Raw genomic sequence first — 14323 nt, forward strand, 5'->3', positions numbered from 1 at the left:
CACATACACACATACACACACATACACATACTGAGTGGCCAGATTATTATGACCACCTGACATTTGTAGGCAAATTAGCTATAATTTCCCACTGAAGTTGCTAGAGGGCCAGATCATTATAAACGTCTGAATAGCACAACATTCCTAAGTATCATTGCTTATCAAGTTCATCCTATCATGTTGATGGCGTATCCCAATGGAGATGGCTTCTTCCAACAAGACAACCACCATGCCCTGGTGCTCGTATTATGCAGGAGTGGTTTCAAGAACATGAGGGAGACTTTACCTTGCTTAGGTGGCCCCCATAATCACCAGATCTCAATCCAAGTGAGCATTTGTGGGACAAAGTTAGAAGAGCCATCAGGCAGCTAGTTCCACAACCATCGAATCTCACAGAACTGGACAGTGCTATTCATCAGGCATGGTGTCAGATTCCTCGCATCACCTTTCAACATTTCATGGAGTCCATGCCAAGAAAAATCGCCGCAGTATTGAAGTCAAAAAGTGGCCCAACGAAGTACTGATGGGGGTGGTCATAATAATCTGGCCGATCAGAATAATCTGGCCACTCACTGTGTGTGTGTGTGTGTGTGTGTGTGTGTGTGTGTGTGTGTACACACACACACACACACTCATATATATATGGGTCATATATATACATGTGTCATAGGTACATGTCATATATATGACAAAAGACTCATATCCAGAATATGCCAATAACTCCTACAACACAATTTTTAGAATAAACAAAAGACTTGAATAATCATGTAGCAAAAGAGACCACATAAATAACCATAAGTGTAGGAAAGGGGGATGAAAATCATTACTCTTTAGGGAAAGGCCAGTGGCTAGAATTTAAACATATGACAATACCAAGAGATGAAAAGCATGAGTATTATGGGTTGAATGTGTCCTTCAAAAAGACGTTAAAGTACTAACTCCCAGTCCCTCAGAATATGACTATCTGGAAAGTAGAGTCTTGGCAGAAGTATTCAAGTTGAAATAAGGTGATTAGATGGGGTTCTAGCATGACTAGTGTCCTTATAAACAAAAGAAAGGTAATGTGGACATGCCCAGAGGGAAGGTTATAGGAAGAGACGCAGAGAGTCCACCACATGAAGGCAGCAGCGTGGAGTGATGCATCTACACCACTGATTCCTGACAAACCACCAGAATTTCAGAGACGGGCACGGAACTGATTCTCCTTCCCCTCTCTCAGTTAAAAACAACTTAATCAACACTTTGATCTTGGACTTCCAGCCTCCACAACTATCAGTTTGTAAATACCAGTTGTTAAAAATCAACCAATCTATGGTACTTTGTCATGGAAGCCCTAGGGAACCAATACAAGGGGATCAATTAGAATTCTCACACGTTGAGGACCAGCATATAAATTGGTTGAACCGCGCCGAAACCGGTTTGGCTCAGTGGATGGAGCATCGGCTTGCGGACTGAAAGGTCCCAGGTTCGATTCCGGTCAAGGGCATGTACCTGGGTTGCGGGCACATCCCCAGTAGGAGATGTGCAGGAGGCAGCTGATCGATGTTTCTCTCTCATCGATGTTTCTGGCTCTCTATCTCTCTCCCTTCCTCTCTGTAAAAAATCAATAAAATATATTTTTTTTAAAATTGGTTGAACCACTTTAGAAAACTGTCTGGCAGTGTCTAATCAAGTTAAACATGCATATAACTTCGGACCCAGCAGTTCCACCCTTGGTTATATAGCAAACAGAAATAAGTGTGTATGTCCACCAAAAAAAAATTTTAAAAAAGGCACAAGAATGTTCATAGTCCCATTACTCAAATTAGTAAAACATAGAAGAAACAACTATTTATCAACAGTTAAATGCATAAATAAATTGTGGCGTTACCATTTAATAGAATATTACAACGCAAGAAAAAGAATGAGCTACTGCTACCTGCAACAACATGGATAACCTGAGGCATGACACCAAGTAAAGAAGTCAGATACCAAAGAGTTCATACTGCAACATTTCATTCATATGAAGTTCAGACAAAACTAATCTATGGCGGTAAACATTCATTTTTGGAGATTAAATTCTTACTGGGAGGGATCAGGAGAGAACGTTCTGGAGTGCTATATATATGTTCTTAATCTGGGTATCAGATATATTTGTTTATACATCTGTAAAAATTTATCAAGCTGTTCAATTAAGATTTATGCATTTCAACCCTGGCTGGGTGGCTTAGTTAGAGCATCATCCCATATACCAGAAGGTTGTGGGTTTGATTCTTGGTCAGGGCACACAACTAGGTTGCAGGTTCAATCCCAGGTCAGAGTGTATATGAGAGGCAACCAATCAATGTTTCTCTCTTTCTTTCGTTCTCTCTCCCTCTCTCTCCTCCCTCCTTCCTTCTATCCTTCCTCCCTTCCTCTTTCAAATCAATAAACATATCCTTGGGTGAGGATTAAAAAAATATTTATGCAGTTTACTGCATGTAAATTATATCTTAAAAAGAAAAGTAATTTTCCCTGTCAAACTGGTACATGAGAGGGATAAATGGATAAGACAGGAAGTTGTCTTTCATCATAAGTCCTTTGGTTCTATTTTATTTTTTGTTTTGTTTTTTAATATTTACATGCTATTTTATCAATTAGAGAAAAAATAATTTGTTAAAAACAAAGTAAATATATATTACATAATTGGGTTTGTATCTAATTGTTAAACTAATTTCTCAGATTTAAACTAGCAAGGAGTGAGCAGAAAGCTCAGGAAGTTATTAGTAGGAATGACAAGAAGATTTCTTGAGATTTCAAGAGTTAGTGTATATTTCAGAGGACCTCTTATCTGACCATTTTGATTAAGTCCCTGCAAACTATTTTATTCAAATATATGCTCTCAAACATCTGAAGTTGCAAGAAATATGGATCCTACCTTTTCTCTAGCTTCTTTAGGCCAAGATCATGTTTCTCTTTTTCCCAAGCTAATTCCTTTTCCACTTGATGAATCTTATGAGCTGTTATTCTGTTCATCTCAGCACGAATTTTGGCATCTATATTAAAATCCTGCAGATAGGTATATTTGTTCATCAAAATGGGTACTTTATTAATCCTATACCATATATATATATTTTAAGTTGTGTCCTCAATTTCCTGCCTCATCATTACTCTCTCCCAAATATCATAAACACTCTCCATTCTAGAAGGAAATAACATACTTTTGATCTTCCACAAAAAATAGAAAACAGTTCTCAAAAATAGTTCACAATGATGCAAATGAAGTTATGTACTAAACGATCTTCTCACAATAAAAATAATGAATGGTAACAGAATATTTAAAGAGTATATAAAGTTTAAAAAAATACTCCGGAGCTTCACAGAGTTTTAAAGCAACTACTCCATTCTAAAGCAACTACTGCTACCAGCTGGACTGGGCACAGCTGACCATTAGCTCCTTAGCTGAACATCTCCTCCCACGTGACCCTACCCTGGAACGATAGCAAAGTCTTTGGCATCTTCTTAACATCACCAAGTTCTGGTTACCAAGGGGGTTATTTTCCCCATAAAGATACTTAGAGGCCTCATGTTTCCTACCTTCACGCCTATAAAATTTCAGGTACTTTGTTCACACTAAATTGGGAGTAGCAATTATTCTTTCCAGAGGAGCTGGAGGTTTAAGTCATGATGTGTGTTAGGTGTTAGCTACAGATCTTGCCTCAGTTGTCCTTTATTTTGAATTTTGTCACCCATATTCTGCCAAGTGTCTACCTTTTTCTTACTGAAAGAGCATAGACATCTTTTAACCAAAGTGAGTTAACCATTATGATCTCACCCAAGCATTTTTATATGAAATCGATTAAGTGCCTCTAGAATGACAGGACTGGGCAAACCACGGATATAGTCAGGATGATAAATTCTGGGTTTTTATTTGATAAGGTGCTTGACAGTACTTCCATTAAGGAAGAAGTACAAAATGGAAAAAAAAAAAAAAAAGCCCCAACTGGTTTGGCTCGTGGATGAAGCACTGGCCTGCAGACCAAAGGGTCCTGCGTTCTATTCCGGGCAAGGGCACGAACCTCGCTTGCAGGCTCCTCCCCGCCCCAGCTCATGCGGGAGGCAACCAGTCAGTGTATTTCTCTCACATCGATGTTTCTCTCTGTCTTTCCCTCTCTCTTCCACTCTCCCTAAAAATCAATGGAAAATATCCTCGGGTGACGATTAACAACAACAACAAAATGAAAAAAAGAATCACTGGCAAGTAGATGGAGTTTTGCAGTAAGTCACAAAAGAAAAAAAAATCAATACAAAATTACCTTAAACAATTCAGTGTTCACCACCATAGCTACACATAAACTAAGTCAGAAATTTTGTGGATAAAGCAGGTATTATCTTTTCAACAGGTCTGATGAATTATGGAAATGGAAGCACCAAGAACCAGATCATGTATATACAATAGTTAGATATCTTCACTGCATATGATAAAGAGTTGATAACCAGATTCAAACCTATATTTGTATCTTGTTACACACACAAAAAAGGAAAGGTAGCTAAATCCAGAAGTAAACTTTGTATTTAAGAGGTTCTTCTGCATCCAAACTAAGTTGTGTGACAAGTGCTACAGTAGTTTAGTGGCTGCCAACACATTGGCCAAATTTATTTTTGACTTACTGTCCGTTGAAACTGCATATGCTTTGGTAATTCTTCATTCATTTCTAACAGTTTCTGATATCGATTCCTCAAAGCTTTGAGTTGTTCTCTCTTCTTGGCCTTCATTTCTTCCACTTCTTTCATTAACTTGTCATGTTCTCTTTTTCTTCTGGCATTCTCTATACTGAAAACAAAATTTGAAAGACCAACAAATTAGGATACAGAAACAGCACAGAGAAAATTAGTATTAAATATTTGGAAATTTATTTAGCTTAGTCAACTTCTGTGACATATTGGTTTGTTTTGCAAAAGCTCAGGCTTAGTAGGTATTTATCAAAAACCAAAGGCACAGTGCATGAAAATGTGTGCACTGGCGGGGGGCGGGGGAGACCCTCAGCCTGGCCTGCACCCTCTTGCAGTCCGGGAGCGCTCACGGGTAGCGGGCCTAAGCCACAGCCTGGCCTTCCTCTGTGGGAGGCAACCAGGCAGGCTGATCAAGGGATGGAGCTGGCCAGCCTCACCCTGAATCACCCCACTGCAGGAGGCCACCCCCGTGGGCCGATCTGGGGACAGCCCTGCCCCCCGCATCGCCCCTCCACCGCCGCTGGTCACCGCTGCCCATCACCATCCCCTCCCTCTGCCCACTGGCACATGCCAGCCGGCCCCGCTGACCCATCGTTCCACCATTCAGTCGATTTGCATATTATGCTTTTATTACATAGGATTCCCATACCTGTAGGCTTTGGGATCTTCAATATCTTCTGGAATTGGCTCTGTTTCAATTCCAAACTGTAGAATGAGGAATAAAATGTTAATCCTTTTAAATTGCATATTTCCCTTAAAATATCTAAACATAGTAAATTGAGGGGTTTTCCCCTGCCAGTTTCTAGCAACTGTAGTCCTGGAAAGTATTTTCACAAAAAATAAACTAAGGAAAATATTGCATTTGTTCCTGTTTCATTTAAAGGGGTAAGTAGAGAAAGTCTTGAAAATCATATGTATGCAAAATGTTAATATCACTATATTACCCCTTCAAATGTGAATTACTAGTATTCATGTATTAACAAATACACAATTTTTCACAGTCATTTATTTTAAAACTAGAGGCCCGGTGCACAAAAATTTGTGCACTCGGGGGAAGGGGGGAAGGTCCCTCAGCCCGGCCTGTGCCCTCTCCCAGTCTGGGACCCCTCAGGGGATGACCACCTGCTGGCTTAGGCCCGATCCCCGGGGGATTGGGCCTAAGATGGCAATCAGACATCCCTCTGGCAGCCCGGCAGCCATCGGAGGATGTCCACTTGCCAGCAGGGAGCAGACCAAAGCTGCAGTCGGACATACTTAGCGCTGCTAAGGAGGCAGGAGAGGCTCCCACCACCACCACCGCTGTACTGCTCCATGTGGGAGTTCACTGACCACCAGAGGGCAGCTCCTGCATTGAGCGTCTATCCCCTGGTGGTCAGTGTGTGTCATAGTGACCAGTCATTCCCAGTCTTTTTGCTGTTAGGGTCAGTTTGCATATTACCCTTTTATTATATAGGATAGAGGCCTGGTGCACGGGTGGGGGCCGGCTGGTTTGCCCTGAATGGTGTCCCAGATCAGGGTGGGGGTCCCGCTTGGGTGCCTGGCCAGCCTGGGTGAGGGGCTGATGGCTGCTTTCAGGCTGCCCGCACCCTCTTCAGGGTGGGGGTCCCCACTGGGGTGCCTGGCCATCCTGGATGAGGGGCTGATGGCTGTTTTCAGGCAGGCCAAGCCTGCAACTGAAGCTCCCAGTCTCTCCTTTTATTCTTTTTTTGTATTCTGTGATTAATTGCCGTCTGTAATTGAAACTTTATAGCAGCTCCAGCTCCGAGGCGAGCTGTCTGAAAGCAAGACCTGGGGGTTTTTTAGCTTCTATAATTGCAACACTGTTGCATCCAGAGCTCAGAGCTGGGCTGGGGCAGGTGGGGAATCTTGGCTTCCTCCATCGCCGGGACAACCAAGCCTCATGTTAGCTTCAGCTGCATGGCTGCCGGCCACCATCTCGGTTGGCTGTTATTTTTCATATTACCCTGATTAGCCAATGGGAAGCGTAGCGGAGGTATGGTTAATTACCATGTTTGTCTATTATTAGATAGGACTAGAGGCCCGGTGCACAAAAATTTGTGCACTCGGGGGGGTCCTTCAGCCTGGCCTGTGCCCTCTGGCAGCCCAGGAGCCCTCGGGGGATATCCACTTGCCAGCGGGGAGCAGGCCTAAGCTGTAGTCAGACATCCTTAGTGCTGCTGAGGAGGCAGGAGAGACTCCCACCACCGCCACTGTACTGGCAGCCATCAGCCTGGCTTGTGGCTGAGCAGAGCTCCCCCTGTGGGAGTGCACTGACCACCTGGGGGCAGCTCCTGCATTAAGCATCTGCCCCCTGGTGGTCAGTGTGCGTCATAGTGACCAGTCATTCCCAGTCATTCTGCTGTTAGGGTCAATTTGCATATTACCCTTTTATTATATAGGATAGAGGCCTAGTGCACAGATGGGGGCCAGCTGGTTAGCCCTGAAGGGTGTCCTGAATCAGGGTGGGGGTCCCACTGGGGTGCCTGGCCAGCATGGGTGAGGGGCTGAGGGCCATTTTCAGACTGGCCACACCCCCTTCAGGGTGAGGGTCCCCACTGGGGTGCCTGACCAGCCTGGATGAGGGGCTGATAGCTGTTTTCAGGCTGGTCAAGCCCCCCAGTGGGGACCATCACCCATGGAGGTGTGGCCAGCCTGGGTGGGGAGCTGACGGCTGTTTTCAGGCTGGCCACACCCCCTTCACAGTGGGGGTCCCTACTGGGGTGCCTGGCCAGCCTGGGTGAGGGGCTAGGGCCATTTTCAGTCTAGCCATGCCCCCTGGCAACCCAAGCTCCCAGCCTCTCCTTTTTTTCCTGGGATTTATTTATCTTCTATAATTGAAACTTTGTAGCCTTGAGCAGAGAGGAGGGCCGGCCAGGGCAGGACACTTGGCTTCCTCCATCACCGGGGACAACCCAAGCCTCCTGCTGGCTCCAACTCTGTGGTTGCATACTCGCTCCTTATTGCCTGGTGGGCATGGCTTGTGGGTGTAGCAGAGTGGCAGATTGATAGAGTGATGGTTAATTTGCATCTTTCTCTTTTATTAGTGTAGACAGGTCTCTGCTTTTCTGTCATTCATTGTAAAGACCCTCTTTGATCAATTTGTTTTGTTACCTTGCTAGTCTTTATACCTTCATATGTATAAAATTAAGTCTAAATATTTTTATATAAGTCAGGTTTATGACTTTAGTAAAAGTGGAGTCATAAATCATGACCAATGTAAGAGACAGTGATGGCTAATACATTGCAGTTACCACTAATCACTTAGGACATAACTTGATTAAATTGTATGTATTTCCAGAGATAAGCCCCTTAGTTCTCCAAATTAGTGTGATTTTCCAGGGCCTCCTGGCATCAGCTGTTTACAATAAATTTGAGTTTAAACAAAGGTGTTCCCAACTGTTTCAAAATATATGTCAATGCCCTAACCGGTTTGGCTCAGTGGATAGAGTGTCAGCCTACGGACTCAAGGGTCCCAGGTTCGATTCCGGTCAAGGGCATGTACCTTGGTGGCAGGCACATCCCCAGTAGGGAGTGTGCAGGAGGCAGCTGATCGATGTTTCTCTCTCACCGATGTTTCTAACTCTCTATCCCACTCCCTTCCTCTCTGTAAAAAAATCAATAAAATATATTTTTAAAATAATATATACATATATATGTCAATTGTTCTCAATCTTGGTTGCCACAACATTTTATGGCTAGGGTTCAGGATCTGAAGAAGGGGCCGCACACAAATGAAAATGCTAGATAAGAAATACGAATTTAGAAGGCATGGGGGGCCAGGTGGAAACCTCCCTCCTGGAGAGGCACACCGACTTCTGGCAGGTCTGCTTTTTATTCACTTTTAGATACACATCTTGCCCTCAGTACAGCACAGCAAACAGGTAGCAGATAGACAGTCTCAAAGGTCAGTATGAAGCATAGTAACCTCCATCTTGTATAAAAAACTTCTGTTTGAAACTCTCTGCTATTGTTAGATAGTCCCTAGTCTTGTAAACTCTGTCATTGTAAACTCTGTCACTTTAAGACAGTCTCTTATTCTATAAAATGACTTTGTTTTTGGTTCAAATAATAGAAAAAGATAATCTTAACTGTCCGACCTTGCAAGCTAGCCATCTGATGCAATGGACTAATACTGATAATAATTCCCATATTCTTATGCCAAATGTTCGTTCTTTATGTATCCAAGATTACAAACTGTCTGTAACAAGAACTCACACAGAGCCCTTTGTAAAATCTGCAAAGAAGCTCAAAGATATAAACACAAAAAAATTCCTGTGTTACTTCCCTCAGAGATTTGGAAGAGACACCTCCCTCTGGGCTTCATGCAATAAATGACTCGTAATTAATTGGTTTATTAAGGCGTCTTGTATCTCATTCGCTGACTTACAACACAACAAGTAAAGATCAGGAAAGATTTACTTTGAGGCTATTAGGTCAGGAAATTGCTTCGAGCCATTGCTATCTCAACACAGAACAATTGATGCATAGCTTTTAGCCCTGCTACAGCTCAAGGTTCATCAGCCTTCCGAGTTCCTTGATGCACTCTCATGATAGCATTGACAATGGATGGCTTCTCGCTGCACGTTAAAGTCACAGGGACTGGGAAAGAGAGGGGTATAGATACCTAGGCCTCACCTTCAGAGATTCTGATATAATTGCTCTTGGGTAGGGCTCAGGCTCTGTACTTTTAAGGACTCCCTCGCTGATTCTAAAGTACAATAAGGTAAGAACCCCAGACCAATGCAGAGCTTAGTTTTTTTGTTTGTTTAATTCTTTCTGATTTTGCCTTCTTAAAAGCAGAGTCTGCTTCAGTGATTTAAGAAATATTGATTGCAGTCATAACTAAAAGAACACAATTATACAAATGCAGGATGTATTTTTTCCTATCCAATATGGGTTTCCATAGAGAGAGTTGATGCTCTATAGAATGATAAAGATTTTTGTCTTGTTCATATACTTTCCATTCTGTAGTTACTCTTCCTGAGCTGAACCTCTTTAAACAACAGTCCATTCTCCAAATTTACCTGCTCAAATCTTTCCTATGTTCTTTGTATGTTCTTTGTAAGTTGGCCACCTGTTAAGTGGGAAGCCAATGTGTTCACAGGAATTTTAACTCTGGTTTCACTAATACAATTCCTTACTCCTAAAGCAATTCCAAAATTATTAATAATTTTGTCTAAAGGAACCACTTTGATAATAGGAAATTCAGGTCCTGTGACAGGGCCAAAGGATATACTTTGGGGATCTAAACCCTCAATCTTTATTACAAGGCCAATAATGTATTCTGCTTAAGAATACAATAATTTGCCCTAAGTGGTTTGGCTCAGTGGATAGAGCATCAGCCTGCAGACTCAAGGGTCCCAGGTTTAATTCTGGTCAAGGGCATGTACCTTGGTTGCGGGCACATCCCCAGTAGGGAGTGTGCAGGAGGCAGTTGATCGATGTTTCTAACTCTCTATCCCTCTCCCTTCCTCTCTGTAAAAAAATCAATAAAATATATATATATATAAATCTTTAAAAAAAAGAATACAATAATTTAACTGAATCTTCAAACATGATCCACATTGTCATATTCTAATACTACAGGCAACCATATTTTTACAACCCCTTTCAAAGGCACAAATGATGGTATACAACTCATATCTTCCCCTTCAATGAGTGAATGAATAAAAAGTAACATACATATCTGAAAAAAATGTGCATTTTGAAAACAAATTTTGTTTTAGTGATTGATACAGAAAAACTGGCACAGTCTTTTTAATTTGGAGAATTCTATATCGTTAGTAATAAGGGGAATTCAACATCTTTAATTTTTGAAAAAGAGGCACCAGAAAAATCAAGATTATAATACTAATAGAAAGATCAGTCTGCAAGGTAAATGTATCTAAGTAGTTTTCAATTTTTAAAGAATATGAACAATTTTTTACATTACTATTTTAAAATAAACGGTTTGTTGTTGTTGGTCAGTCACATACATACCCTGGGAGATGGCACTTTGGCTTTCATGCTTTCTCTTAAATCAAAAACAGAAAAAATGGTGAACACAAAGATATTGCCATCTGCTCCAGTAGTCACCAAAAACTGTCATCAAAGCTAGGAGAAATGCTTGTAATACATCCATAAGTATTGTCATGCACAGTAAAGTGCCAGTAGCTTTCCAGAGTGGTCAATGAAAGAGTCATTCGGGCTTAGGATATAGATTCGAATTGCTCCATTGTGCAGTCCACAAAACATAAAATCTTGGTTAATACTATGAAACAAAAAGAAAGCAAATTGTTCTTCATATTAATCTGAAAATGTTTAATTTTAAATTAATTGTCAAATTTCTAAATTTTTAGTAACAAAGGCATTATGGACTAAATTATGTCCCCCTCAAAATTCACATGTTGAAGCCCTCACAAACCATGGAAGCCCAAGCAAACCAATACAAAAGGGTAGAGGGAAAAAAGCCTACTTAAAAGTTGGAGCTATTACATTTGGTCTGCAAAAGGATGACTGGCATATATGATTAATTCGTAATTATTAAATGAGTAATAATTCAATTTATGATTTCTCCAGAATCATTACCCTGACCATGCAGTAGCATCCTCCTAACTAATAGAGAGTAAATCCACACAATTCATTTGTGTGATAAACAGAATTTTTGACAAGATATTTGATAGAGTGAATTAAATACAGTTTTAAGATCAGCTTTGATTCTATTTTTTCCTTTGATTTATTTAACATTGTTTGAGTACCCCTCCATTTAGACAGATCTTTGAAAACTGACAATATTCACAATGAACAAAAACACGGACACCAGTGGGTTATTGTTTGTTTGTTTTTTAAGATTTCTGAAATTCTGTTCACCTGAAAGTGATGGTTTGGATGGGATTATCTTCTGTAGCCTCAAGAAAACGGAAATCGAAAGGTTCATCTTTCTGTTGTGTGATATCACTGCTTTTGTCATATGGGGGGAACTCACAATGATATAGAAAACCAGAATCAAAGCCGCCCTAGAAAAGGGATAAATAACATAGAAAGTGGTACTTCAATAAAAGACACATATGACCATATGAGAAATATTTTATGATTTCAAATTTTAAAGCATAAAATAGATGTCTTATTTCCCTTAATATATTTTTATTTATTTCAGAGAGGTGGGGAGAGGAAGAGAGAGATAGAAATATCAACGATGAGAGAGAATCATTGTTTGGTTGCCTCTTGCACACCTCCCATTGGGGATCGAGCCTGCAACCCAGGCATGTGCCCTGACCAGGAATCAAACCATAACCTCCTGGTTCATAGGTCAATGCTCAATCACTGAGCCTCACCAGCTGGGAAAAATATATGTCTTAAAACATCTACTTTATTTGATTTTTATGATGATAGATAGGTTTTATAAAGCATCTCTATTATCCATTTATATGTACCTATCCTATATAATAAAGAGATAATATGCAAATTAACCCTCATGCCCTCACAAGATGGCTGCCTATGACCAGGCTGTCAGGGGGGTTAGTGAAGGATGACCGAATGACCTAACAAGCAGGCTGCATGGTGCAACCAGGTCAGCAGGGGGATTAGTGAGGGATGACTAAACGACTGAACAAGCAGGCTGTGTGGGGCAACCAGGCCAGCAGGGGGTGGGGGAGTCAGTAAGGGGTGACCAAGTCAGTGGAGGGGGGGCAGTTAGGAGCAACCAGGCCAGCATGGAGAGGGCAGTTGAGGGCATTCTGACCAGCAGTGGGGGCAGTTAGGGGCGACCAGGCTGGCAGGGGGTCAGATAGGGGCTATCAGGCCAGCACGCAGAGGCAGTGAGGGGCTATCAGGCTGGCGGGGGGTGGGGGGGACAGTTAGGGGTGACCAGGCAGGCAGGCAGGTGAGCGATTAGAAGCCAGCAGTCCAGGATTATGAGAGGGATGTCCGACTGCTGGCTGCCTATGACCAGGCTGTCGGGGGGTTAGTGAGGGATGACTAAACAACTGAATAAGCAGGCTGCATGGGTCGACCAGGTCAATCCTGATGATCAGACCTAAACTGGCAGTTGGACATCTCCCAAGGGGTCCCGGATTGGACAGGGTGCAGGCTGGGCTGAGGGGACCGCCCCACCCATGCACAAATTTCATGCACTGGGCCTCTAGTGCAATTATAATATGCCTTGTGATGATTTGTTTTCATTTAAAAGTCAATAGAAGAGTGTTCTCACTTCTGACTACCTACTGAATTCCATTTTATTTCAAGTATTATCCTGAATAGCAATATTTAATAACAATTAACAAAATCCCAGAGAATTTGCTGCTCACACACTAAAGAAAATACCGAAGGCTATTTTTCAGGTAGAAGATGTAATCACAAAGATATAGAAAGAAATGAATGGCAAGAAAAAGAATAAACCAAAGTGATACTAAGAAAATAAAACAATAATAAAATGCCTTTTGGAGACAATGAGGGAAGATCAATGGAATTAAGTATTCTAATATCTTTTTTCTCTAGGACTAGTAAAAGAATAGATTCATATCAAATTATATTAGGTTAAGGATGCATATTATGATCTTTAGGATCACCTCCAAAAGAATAGTAAAAGAATACATAACTCATAACCTAACAGAGGAAAAAATGGGGAAAGTGCTTTAATCATCCAAAAGAAGGTGAAAAGGGAACATAGAATTAGTGTGATAAATAGAAATAGTAAGATGGTGGATTTAATCTAAAATACATTAGTTTATCACCTTAAATATAATTAGACATAGTACTCTATTAAAATAAAGACAAAAAACAACCTACAGAATTTTTTTTTAAAAAAAGAAGAAGCTAGATCAACAAGATGGCGGCATAGGTAAATACCGGAGACTGCTGCCGCAAACAACCATGTCAAAAATACAACTAAAAGACGGGACGGACATCACCCAGAACCACAGGAAAGCTGGCTGAGGAGAGACCCTTCAACTAGAAGGAAAGAGAACAGCATTCCGAAGCTCAGAGGAGGCGCAGTGTGGAAAATATAAAGGTACCGAGGAGCGCGCGGAAAGCGGGCTGGTGGCTGAGGGCGTGGTTGTCGTTTTCGGTCGGAAGTGAGTCTCAGACTCTGGGCTCCAGATCCGGGTGAGTCTCTAGGGACTCAGACTCAGACGGGAGAAGCGGGATTGTCCGGCATCAGTTGGAACCTGAGGGCAGCTTTCTCTCCGAGGTTTGCAGCGACTGCCGGGGTTCTGAGAAGCAGAGCCTCTGGGAACGGGACTGAGAGCAGCCATAACTGCTCCCTCCGCCCGCCCTGTTGATCCTGCCCAAGCCCTGCGCAGAGCCATTTGCCGGATCGCCTCAGGCAAAGGCTAGATTAGCACCTCCCCAGAGGACAGAAGTTTTCCACACAGCTGATTCTCACAGCCAGTCGGCCTGGTGGTCAAATCCCTCTAGTATTAACTACAACAATCAAGGCTTAACTAGAACAAGACTTCACACAAAGACCACAAGGGGGTGCACCAAGAAAGCATAAAAAATGCGGAGACAAAAAAACATGACAGAAATGGAGGATATAGAGCTAAAAAACGCAATTTTGAGGGCTTGCAATAATGTGCTACAAGCTGCCAATAAACTTGATGAGAGCCTCACGAAAACTAATGAGACCCTCGATGCTATGATAAAGAACCAA

General features: G+C 41.9%; 1 protein-coding gene across 1 annotated transcript in view; it reads right to left on the reverse strand.

The window, feature by feature from the left end:
* CFAP44 (cilia and flagella associated protein 44) overlaps window positions 1-14323 on the reverse strand; it is a 102870-nt gene that overhangs the window by 42005 nt on the left and 46542 nt on the right. The window contains 7 exon segments of the mRNA XM_023758706.1: window positions 2897-3027; window positions 4630-4792; window positions 5342-5397; window positions 10672-10775; window positions 10778-10865; window positions 10867-10942; window positions 11542-11687. Of these exon segments, the coding sequence (XP_023614474.1) occupies window positions 2897-3027; window positions 4630-4792; window positions 5342-5397; window positions 10672-10775; window positions 10778-10865; window positions 10867-10942; window positions 11542-11687 (764 nt within the window).

This window comes from Myotis lucifugus, unplaced genomic scaffold (assembly GCF_000147115.1).
Source record: "Myotis lucifugus unplaced genomic scaffold, Myoluc2.0 scaffold_137, whole genome shotgun sequence".
NCBI classification, from domain to species: Eukaryota; Metazoa; Chordata; class Mammalia; order Chiroptera; family Vespertilionidae; genus Myotis; species Myotis lucifugus.